Below are 10,364 nucleotides of genomic sequence, written 5' to 3'. Positions count from 1 at the left end.
GTGGGGGCACAGTCCCTTGGCATTGGCCCTGGGCTGCAGAGATGTGCAGTGATGTCAAGGGTGGAGGCCAGCCAGGAGCATGGCTTGGCACAGTGCTCCATCCTCATCCTCATCCTTATCCTCCTCCAGCAGGAATCTTCTTCTCCATCATCCCCTGAGCAGCCCTGGAGCTGCCAGGCACTTGGACAGCAGACGGTGGCTGCTGCTCTTCTGTAATTAATTGCTGCTAATCACCTGGCAGCTCGAGCCACCACACGCGTGTGGTCCCACTCACTCCATGCCACGAGGGGTAAAAACCTCAGGGGCTGCACCCAAGAGCTGCAGTGCTGTCTGAACCCTGTCCTGCTGGGAAAACACTCCCTCCTTCCCCAGCCCTTCCCGGGAGCCCCTGAACCCCAATTCCCTCCCACCTGCAGGCAGGGCAGACACATTGGAGTGACATGAGTGCCACTGTGGGTACCAGGTACCCGCAGCAGCTCCGTGTCTCTCTGCCAAGGGCACAGCCTGACCCCAACGCGGGCAGCAGGTCCCCAGGAGCGGCCAGCTCAACCCCTGCCCACCGCCCCAAACATTTCCGGAGCTTTCTGCCATCCCACACCACTGGCACTCCTTTCTCCCAGGGTTCTGCCCATCCCTCATCTCCGAGGAAGAAGAGCAGGGGGAGAAGGTGGTGGCACGGGAGTGTCCCCGCTGTCCCCGCCGTTCCGGACCCCCGTGGCCGCTGCCTTCCCCCGGTAGCGGGGCTGGAGGAGGAGCGAGGAGGCCTCCCCGGGGCTGCGGAGAGCGGGGCGCACAGAAGGAGGAAGAGCGCGGCCGCCGCGGTGCCGAGCGAGCAGCACCGAGCGAGGGGACCCGGCCGGTGGGACGGGGACCGAGGGCATGGCGGTGGGCACTGCGTGACCCCGAGCTGCAGCCCCGATGGGCAGCGTGGCGGGCAGGGGGCCGGTGTGACCCACCGGGGGAATCCCAGCAGCATCACAGCTCCGGTTCTGCTCGGCTGCACCCCAAAAGCTCAGCTCGCTGCTCACAGCACCCCACGAGAGCCACGGGAGCCCTGCACAGCGTCTGTGAGGGACGGTGAGTGTGCGGGGTGAGGTGGGACCCCTTGGTGCCACCAGCATGGCCTGTCCTCGCTGTGCACCACGGCAGGATGGTGGCTCAGGGCCACCTTTCCTGTGACCTCCCCGAAAGGAGAGATCCGCTCGCTGATCTGCCCCCGTGTTCCCTGCAGGCTGGAGCCTCTGTGATGAGGATCATCCCGACCCTCAGCCTCCTCCAGCTGCTCCACTGGTGCTCCTGCTGTACTGCCTGGCTGCAGGGTACCCTGTCCCCATGAGCATCACCTCGGTGGCTCCCTGTCACCCGCCGGGACCTGCAGCCAGCACCACGCTCGGGTACTGGGGGCACAGTGTCCCCATTCCACCCCCTCCTTCACCCACCCCAGCAGCCCCCGTGACGGCCAGCAGCCACTGCTGAGCTGGATGTGGGGCTGGGACGGCGACACGGCGCAGCAGGATGGTGGCAGCAGGGTGGTACCACCGGGACATCAGCCAGGTGGTGGCCGAGGAGCTGCTGGCCAAGGCCGGCCGGGATGGCTCCTTCCTGGTGCGGGACAGCGAGTCGGTGAAGGGGGCATATGCCCTGTGCCTGCTGTGAGTCCCTGCCCCTCCTCTGCGTGTGGCTTTTGTCTCTCGTCCTTCGCCTGTCTCCCTCTGTGTCTCTCCCTGCTCCAGGCACTGCCAAAATCCCCTGGAAGGATCTGGAGCAGGGATGCTGGTGGGTGAGCAGGGTGGCTGCTCCCTGGCACTGGGGTTTTTGAGTGATCCCTGGGTCAGGCCAGTGGAGAGCCCTGTGTCCATGGGAGCAGGCTGAAGGTTGGGCCAGCATCCCTGCCCAGCACCATGGCTGCTGAATGGATAACCCCAAATCCAGGGCACGCTGAGCTGTTTGGGGCTGCCTGCTGGCCTCTGAGCATCTCCCATGCTGGGGCTTTGGGGCTGTGACCTCCAGTATGGGGACTCTTGCCATCCCCACATCTGGAACCATGTGTGCAGCCCCTGAGAGCACTGCTGCCTGCACCCCGCCTGCTCTCCACCTCTTTTGCTCTGCACACCTCCTGTCTTTCACACCTCCTGTCTTTCACACACCCTGCTTTGCACCCTTCCTTCCTGCATGTCACATCTGTGTGGGTGGGCTTGGCAGGATGCCCCCCTTCCCTCCACTGGCCTGTGTGGGACAACTTGCAAACATCTGGTGCCAAGGGTCACCAGGGCAGTGTGGGGCACAAGCCAGAGTCTGGGTGGATGGCACAGGATGGTGGCACAGGCAGGGATGTGCAGTGGCCCCACAGGCAGCATGGCAAGGTCTCTCTCTGGTCAAAAGCTGCAGGGCTGTGGGTACCCCAGTGAGTGCTGGTGGAGTCATAGCTGTCCCATGCTGTTTGGAAGCAGATGAGCACTGCACATCCTCCCACAGACCCCGAGCTGAGGGTGATGATTTATTTCTAGAAATGCTCGCTCAGTTCCTCTCTCTGCAGAGAGGACAGGGCGTTTGCCTCAGGGTTGGGCCCCCAGCTCTGCCACAGCACCGTGGGCAGAGGGATGGGGGTCCTGACCTGCTCTCTCCAGGTTCCAGAGGCACGTCTACACCTACCGCATCCTCCCGGATGACGAGGGGCTGCTCTCGGTGCAGGTGGGTGCAGCGGGGGTGTTCCCCTGCCCTGGGCGGTGCCGCGGAGCTGGGCGTGTGCAGGATGCAGCTGTGGAGGGCCCCGGGTGCTCGTCCCCAGGCCCCGACAGGGTGGCATCAGCCTGTGGTTTGTTTTCTGCGCGACGCGCAGGATGCGGGCGCTTTGCAGCCACTCCTTCAGCTCGGCGCTGTCGGAGGCTGCCACTCCACAGCACAGCATCTCCTGACACTGTCCCTTCCTGGCACTGACCCTGTCACAGTCTGTCCCCACGGGGTCTGTCCTGGCCTCGCTTCCCCTCTTCGACATCCCCTCAGGGTTTCTCCTGGTACCCAACCCTCTGCAGCTTCCTCTTCTGCCCCTAAAAAGAGCACCCTGGATGTCCCCAGGGAGAATCCCTGTCTGCTGAAGGAGGCTGATGTCTCCGTGCTCCTCATGAGCCCTCACCCCATTGGTTCGGTGTCCAGCTGGCACTTCCAGCTCACCACGGGCACATTTTGGGGGACAGACCCGCTGGACAGCAGGCTGGGGCTGCCCTGGCAGAAGAGGGGATGTGATGGTTGTTCCCCTGCTCTGCCTCTCCAGACCATCCAGGGCATCCAAGCCAAGTGTTTCCGCACCCTCGCCGATCTGATCGGTGCCTACCAGCACCCCAACAACGGGCTAGTGACCGCCCTGCTGCACCCCGTGCACCGGGCGGGGCCGGACGAGGACTCGGGTGAGCCAGGGAGGGGCCGGGGGCTGTGCCGGGCTGCCAGCGGGGAGGGTCCGGCTGAGCCGGTGACTGTGCCCGCAGACGGGGAGGATGCCCGAGGCTGGGGACACGCGGCGCCGTGTCCCGGCGCTCCCACCTCCAGCCGCTCCCACACCCCGCAGCAGCTGCACCAGAGGCTGCAGGAGCAGCTCCACAGCAGGTAACGCAGCGCCGCCCGCCCCGGGCGATGCGATGGGCATGCACAGGGGCGATCTTGATGTCCACCCCTCTCGCAGCCCGGCCAGTGACTTCGTGGGCTTCGTGGCCGAGTACCTGACCCACCAGGTGCAGCTGGACCCGGAGGCTCTGTGCCACGGGCACCCGCAGCTGCGGCACCTCGGCACCGCGCTGGCCACTGCCTGCCGGGCGCTGCACAGGTCAGTGGCCTGGGGACGGCGGGGCTGCAGCGGGGCCACCTCCCGGGGCCACCCACCTTGTCCCCGTCCCCTTTCGGTGTCTGAGTGTCGCCATCAAAGCACTGGAAACGCCCACACCGCCTTTCACCCGCTCCTCTCCTCCCCTGCAGCGAGGTCGACCTCACGCTGGTGGGTCTGGAGACCCTGGCGAGGGTGTTCGACCCCCCTGTGAGCCCTCGCAGCCCGGCCAGGGAGCAGGTGAGTCCCCCCACAGCCCCCGGGGACCCCCACATCTTGTGGTGCAGCCCAGACCCACAGCGAGGAATCCAGCGGTCCAATGCCACTGTGGTGCTCCAAAAATGTCCATCCTCCCTCTCAGGGTTTCCTGAACAGCGATCCAGACCTGGAGCTGCTCCTCAACAAGATCTCCACTGTCAACCACCTCCTCTCTTCACTGGAGAAGAAGGTGCCTGACCCTCGTCATGGTGCCAGGGGAGGCACAGCTACCCCTCCCCTAAATTAACCCCTCTGTCAAACCAACCTCTGGTGGCAGCACAGTCCAGGTCTCCCAGTTGGCCCAGTGCCCTCAGTCCAGTGCCTGTCTCTCTGGCAGGTGCTGAAGTCGCTGCAGGAGATGGTGACAAGGCACAACTTGGCACTGCCCAGCGTGACTGCAGCCCCACAGCCAGCTGCCAGGCCCCTGGCCGTGCAGAGCTTTGAGGTGAGGGTGGGGACACAGCAGGACCCCAGTGTCACTGCTGGGCAGGACAGGTGTGGGGACAACCCCAGAGTCACATGCCTGTGTGCAGGTGAAGGTGGGGAAGTCCCAACGTGCAGCCCTGACGGTGGACGTGGAGTCGGGGACAGTGACTGTCACCAAGAGGGGCAGTGGCTCCTCGGAGGAGGTGATCCCACAGGATAAAAGTAAGGGGCTGCAGTCCCCTCTGCAAGCTGCCAGTGGGATTATTTGGGGCTGTGGGGTTCCCTGCACAGGCCTGATACCCCAGGGATGTGCCACACGCCCTGTCACACCTCAAACCCCTGTCCCACACTGCTCCATGGTGGGAGGTGGGGGCCAATATCTCCCCCCTGACCCCCATCATTCAGTCCTGCAGCTGATCAAGTACCAGAGTGTGCAGAGCAAGGTGAGGCTGGTGTGTGCCCGTGAGAACCAGAAGAGCCTGAGCAGGGACTTCATCTTCCCCAGTGCGCGGGTGAGCAGCACCAGCCATCTTCACAGCATGTCCTGGGGGAATATGAGACCCTTAGGAATATGGGAAGCAGCAAATTAATGGTCTCGGGGCTGAGACCACCCCTGCAAGCCAGCTCCTACACCTGGGGGTGATGTCCACCTGATCCTGGGGTGCTGTGCCTTCTGTCCCCCTAAGACACCCTCACCATCCCACAGAAGCGAGAGGCCTTTTGCCAGCTGCTGCAGCTGATGAGGATCCAGCATTCCAACCTGGATGAGCCTGAGCTCATCTCAGTGTATGTCGGGACATGGAACATGGGTAAGGGGCCAGGAGAAGGTGGCATTGTCCTGAGAGGTTGTTGTGGCTTGTCATAAGCCCGGGTGGGTTTTGGGAGGAAACCTCAGTTCTGAGCTGGTTGTCAGTGGGAGGAGGAGGCTGGAGAAGACACCAACCCGGCTGCTTTGGGCTTTGTCTGTCCTGTCATGATCCACTCACTTGGAGGGTGTTGGGGAGACAGAGGAGCTGGGATATCATGAGAGTTTGGGGCTGGAAATGCCAGGAGCAGTCTGGGATACAGGCAGCTGATCCATGGGGCTGGCAAGACTCTTCCCACCCCTGGCAGCTCCTGCAGAGAGGCAGGGCCTGTGCTGGAGAGGAGCTCGGGGGCATGGCATGTCCCCTCCATGTCACCCATGTCCCTGCCCACAGGCAGCACGCCCCCACCCCGCTCTCTGGCCTCCTGGCTGACCTCGAGGGGCTTGGGGCACACACAGGATGAGACCACAGCCTGCATCCCCCACGACATGTACGTCATCGGCACCCAGGAGAACTCGCTGGGCGACCGCGAGTGGGTCGAGTTCCTCTGCGCCTCCCTCAAGACCCTCATGGCCATCGACTACCGAGTGGTAATGACAGGCACAGCCTGGACCCCCGGCAGGCCCGGGGGGCGGGGTACCAGCAGCCATCACCCCACAGCTCCTACCCCAACCCCCAGGTCCTTCCCCCACCCCAAATCAGCCCAGGGAACATCCTGTGCCCCAGGGGCTCCGTGAGTGCTGTCCCCAGGAGTCAGGGATGGGGTGCTGACCTACCTGCATCTCCAGCCCCTTCCCCTGTGGCCGTGGGGCAGGATGGGGGCCAGGCAGGCTCACCCCCTGCCCCACCTCAGGTGGCTCTGCAGTGCCTGTGGAGCATCAAGATCGTGGTGCTGGTGAAGCCAGAGCACCAGCGGCGCATCAGCCACATCCACACCTCCAGCGTGAAAACCGGGATTGCCAACACTCTGGGTAGGGATGGCGTGGGGCAGGGAGATGACCCTGACGGAGGGGACAGCCTGAGGGCCAGGACAGGACCTCTGGGCTCCCCCAGAGCTCAGTGGTGGCACATCCCTGCAGGAAACAAGGGAGCTGTGGGTGTCTCCTTCCTTTTCAACGGGACTTCCTTTGGCTTCATCAACTGTCACCTGGCCTCTGGCAGCGAGAAGACCCACAGGTGATGCAGGGATGGGGAGGATGGGGCTGCCGGGGCCAGGTGGGTGTCTCAGGGGGCTGGAGGAGCCCTGAGGGGTTGTAGGGCTTCCTCTGTCCCCAGCAGGGTGAGGTGTCCCCAAAGTGGCTCACACGGAGCTGCCGCTCCCTCGCCCTGCAGGCGTAACCAGAACTACAGTGACATTCTGCACTCCCTGGCCCTGGGGGACAAACGCCTGGGGGGCTTCGACCTCACCCTGCGCTTCACCCACCTCTTCTGGTTTGGGGACCTCAACTACCGCCTGGACATGGATGTAGAGGTGGGACCCTGCAGGTGCCACGCTGGGGACAGTGAGGGGACAGGAGCCCCGGGGGTCACTGTCCCTTCCTCTGGCACAGGACATCCTCACCCATGTAGTCAAGAAGGAGTTTCAAGCCCTCCTCGCTGTCGACCAGCTCACCCTGGAGCGGGAGAAGAACAAGGTGTTCCTGCAGTTCAGTGAGTGTGGGGACAAGGGCGCTGCTCCTCCTGCTGAAACTGTGGCACTGGGGTCCCCACAGACCTTCCCTGTGTCACCTCCAGCTCTCAGGGGTCCCCTGTTCTGGCACAGCCCTGCACAAAATACTCAGAGCCTGGGGGACCTTGGTGCTAGCCATCAGTGTGAGCTTCCTGTGGGGACCATGATACCCCATGGGGACAGGCAAGGGCCATGGTCCCCATGCCACCTGCGTGTCTTGATTCCAGGTGAGGGTGACATCTCCTTCCCACCCACGTACCGGTACGAACGGGGCACCCGGGACACCTACGTGTGGCAGAAGTCCAAACCCACGGGGGTGAGTTCCAGGAGCCTCCCTCCAAAAAGGACATCTCTGGGGAAGAGACAGCATGGTGCTGAAGGGGCTGTGTGGTAATGCTCAGTCCCCACAGCTCCATCAGGCTGTTCCCTGCCTAAATGGGGTCTGGGCAGGAGGGAGCTCACTTTTTGGGGTGCTGGGATGCTCTTCAGGGCTGGGAGAGCCAGATCTGAGGGGCCACAGAACCAGTTGCTTTCCCCATTTCTAGATGCGGATCAATGTCCCCTCGTGGTGTGACCGCATCCTGTGGAAGTCACACCCGGAGACCCATGTGGTCTGTAACTCCTATGGTAAGTGACACCACGGGGACAGAGCAGCCAGAGGTTTTCAGTGTGCCCAGGACACCAGGGCTTTGGGACTGTCCCCTAGCTGCCCCTTCCACCATCCAGGCTGCACCGATGACATCGTGACCAGTGACCACTCGCCCGTCTTTGCCACCTTCGAGGTGGGAGTGACGTCGCAGTTTGTGCCCAAGGAGGGTAAGGTCTGGGGTCTGTCACCCCCTGGGCTTGGTTTGGGGTGAGCCCCAGCACACTCTGACCTGGCAAGACCTGCCTGCAGCTCCTGGCTCCAGCCCCGAGGTGCTGGCCTGCATTGAGTGGGAGAGCATCGAGGTGATCCTGAAAACCACGACCCGCAGCAAGTGCTACATCGAGTTCCACTCCTACTGCCTGGAGGGTGAGGGGGTGCCCAGGTGCTGGGGGTGGCTGTGGGGCTGAGCCAGCCTGGCTGGAGCTGTGTCCCCTACTGTCCCCCACAGAAGTGCAGCGGAGCGGGGAGAACACCTTCCAGAACTGTGACATCCCTGGATTCCTCAAGCTGGGCTGGTCCTCCAAGCATCTGCCCGTGGTGCGCAGCCCTGGAGCATCCTCATCCCTCCTCTTCCCCGTCCCTCTTGCTGGCTCTGTACCCTGAGCCCCAAGTGGGGCTGGAACTGTCACCACCCCCCAGGGCAGAGCCACACTGTGCCCCCTACCCTGTGGCAGCCCCCCGAGCACCCTCTCTCTGTGCACAGCTGCACCCCATCCTGCCCGACCTGGAGTACCTGGGGGACCAGCACCTGCTCCTGAGCATCAAGGGCGTGGAGAGCTGCGAGTCCTACGGTACGTGGGGATGGTGGCACCGCGGAGGCGTGGCGGTGCCAAGCACAGCCCCCCAGGTAACAGCTTGCTGGATTTAAGTTTGGCAGCTGGAGCTGGGCAGGAGGGACCGTGACATCCACCCTGCTCCGGGTGCTGCCCCACACCGGGGGTTTCTGTGCCCCCCGAGCCCCAGAACTGACGCTGTGCCCGCAGGTGAGTGCTGCCTCGCCCTGAGGTCAGCGATCGGCAGCACGGCCCAGCAGTTCGAGACCTTCCTGTTCCACCGTGGGGAGGAGACGGGCTCCGTGCGCGGCTGGATGAGGGTCCGGGTCCCCCGGGGCCGGCGCGGCACCCGCGAGAGGCTCTACGGTAACGGCGGCCTCACGCAGCCCCCTCCCGGTGCCCTGGGCATGGGGACACCTTGGGCCATGTTGCCCTCCTGGCCCTGGGGTGAGGCCAGACCTCGGTGCCGTTGCAGAGTGGATCAGCTTTGAGGAGGAGGAGGATGCTGAGCAGGAGGCAGACGCCCCGATGTGCCCCAAGCCACCTCCGCAGCGCCTCAGGTACCCCAGGCGGGCTCAGCCCTGCCGGAGCCCCTGAGTGAATGGATGCTGAGCCTTTTCCTCTCTGTGCTTCGCAGGAGCCGCCCGCGCAGCCTCCCGGAGCCGGCCAGCGGCTACTCCAACGCCGCCTACTTCATTTTCGAGGGGATCCCCAACGCGTGGCTCTCGGCCCCCGGAGAAGCCCCCACCGAGCAGGCAGAGGGTCCGGCCCGGGGCCAGCTGCACTGGAGCCCCCCTGGGCCACGAGTGCCGTTGTCACCAGAGGAGGAGCCGCGGGCTGGCCGGCCCTGCTGTGGGCCACCGAGTCCAGCCCGTGGGCAACCACTCAGGCCCCCCAAAGCGGGCCATCACAAGAGACCCAAGTCGGCCATCCTGACGAGGGACACGGCGCCGCTGGGTGACGGCTCGCTGTGTGTGGCCACTCCTCTGAGCCAGCTGGAGCAGGTGTCACCGCAGTGCAGGGGGGACAGACAGGAGGTGCCACTGCGCCACAGCCACCACGTCCTGCAGCCGCCGCCGAGGCCCTGCCGGGAAAAGCCGAGGCCGCTTGGGAAGCGGGGAGCGCTGGGCGCTTTGGAGCTGGAGGCTCAGCCTCCTCCGCCAGCCGACCCGCAGCCTGCCAGGATGTAGCGGCAGCTTTGGCCAGCGCTGTGCACCCTCATGCCCTGGCAGCTGCTCCCTCCTGTTCAGACGGTGTTCCCAGAGGACTTTCCCTTCAGCACAGCTCCCGAGGCTGCTGCGCTGGTTCCCTACAGGATTCCCTTTGCTAGCACTATCCAGAATAAAGTGTCAGGGATTGGGTGTGTGTTTGCACGCCTGGCTCTGCGCAAGGGCGATGAGGAAAAGAACCGAGTCAGGTGGGAAAAACACCGGCTCCCGGCGTCCTGGATGGCCCAAGGCATTGCCCCCCACCTCCCCCTGTTCCATGGGAACCCTGCGCGCCCCAAGCCTCGAGGCTGCCCTTGCCCATGGCAAAGCTGAAGGTATCACAGCCCCAGACCCGCCCGCTCTGCTCTGCCCGGCACAGGGAGCGGGACATCTCCCAAAAAACACAGAACACCCCGACCAGGCAGCGTCCCGGCTGTGCGACTCGAGAGGTGGCCCCTGTTTTGGGGACACGATGCCCGGGCTGGCCTCAAGGTGGCAGTGGCCACCTTTGTCCTCAGGATTGTCCCGCAGGGCTGGGGGCCAGCGGGACAGCGCCGCCGGCTGCGGGCACTGCGGGACCCAGAGACCCAGGGGGGCTGCCCTGGGGGTGGAGAGGGGCCGCGGGTCCCAGGGATAGGGGGCTGTGACCCTCGTGGCTGAGGGACTGTGATCCCCATGAGTGAGGGACCGTCGTCCCCATGGGCAGAGGGACACAACCCATGGATGAAGGACTGTGGACCTTGCGGTTGAGTGACCACTGT

The 10,364-nt window shown here is 64.4% G+C and overlaps 1 protein-coding gene across 1 annotated transcript; it reads left to right on the top strand.

Annotated features, from left to right (window-relative positions):
• Nucleotides 1-729: 729 nt before the first annotated feature.
• On the top strand, nucleotides 730-9,756 carry LOC146437539 (phosphatidylinositol 3,4,5-trisphosphate 5-phosphatase 2-like). The gene is made up of 26 exons (XM_085060635.1): nucleotides 730-1,077; nucleotides 1,232-1,652; nucleotides 2,628-2,691; nucleotides 3,272-3,404; nucleotides 3,483-3,600; nucleotides 3,677-3,817; nucleotides 3,967-4,054; nucleotides 4,176-4,262; nucleotides 4,410-4,517; nucleotides 4,606-4,720; nucleotides 4,904-5,010; nucleotides 5,205-5,307; nucleotides 5,698-5,894; nucleotides 6,158-6,275; nucleotides 6,384-6,480; nucleotides 6,637-6,775; nucleotides 6,855-6,954; nucleotides 7,201-7,289; nucleotides 7,519-7,600; nucleotides 7,700-7,789; nucleotides 7,872-7,988; nucleotides 8,071-8,159; nucleotides 8,326-8,413; nucleotides 8,606-8,761; nucleotides 8,871-8,955; nucleotides 9,033-9,756. Exons 2-26 carry the CDS (start codon nucleotides 1,516-1,518, stop codon nucleotides 9,583-9,585), a joined length of 3,201 nt encoding a protein of 1,066 aa, XP_084916761.1. The 5' UTR covers nucleotides 730-1,077; nucleotides 1,232-1,515; the 3' UTR covers nucleotides 9,586-9,756.
• The last annotated feature ends 608 nt before the right edge of the window (nucleotides 9,757-10,364 follow it).

Source organism: Lichenostomus cassidix, chromosome 4A (assembly GCF_008360975.1).
Source record: "Lichenostomus cassidix isolate B80296 chromosome 4A, HeHo_3.0, whole genome shotgun sequence".
Taxonomy (NCBI): Eukaryota; Metazoa; Chordata; class Aves; order Passeriformes; family Meliphagidae; genus Lichenostomus; species Lichenostomus cassidix.
Note: the sequence above shows the minus strand (reverse complement) of the source record. Positions and strands in the feature narration are given on the sequence as shown.

Excerpts from the sequence above, each read along its gene's own strand:
- LOC146437539 (XM_085060635.1), top strand. The coding sequence starts at position 1,516 with ATGGTGGCAGCAGGGTGGTACCACCGGGACATCAGCCAGGTGGTGGCC. Across the intron at positions 5,308-5,697 it reads TGTCGGGACATGGAACATGG|GCAGCACGCCCCCACCCCGC; the intron begins GTAAGGGGCCAG and ends CCCTGCCCACAG. Across the intron at positions 8,414-8,605 it reads GGAGAGCTGCGAGTCCTACG|GTGAGTGCTGCCTCGCCCTG; the intron begins GTACGTGGGGAT and ends CTGTGCCCGCAG.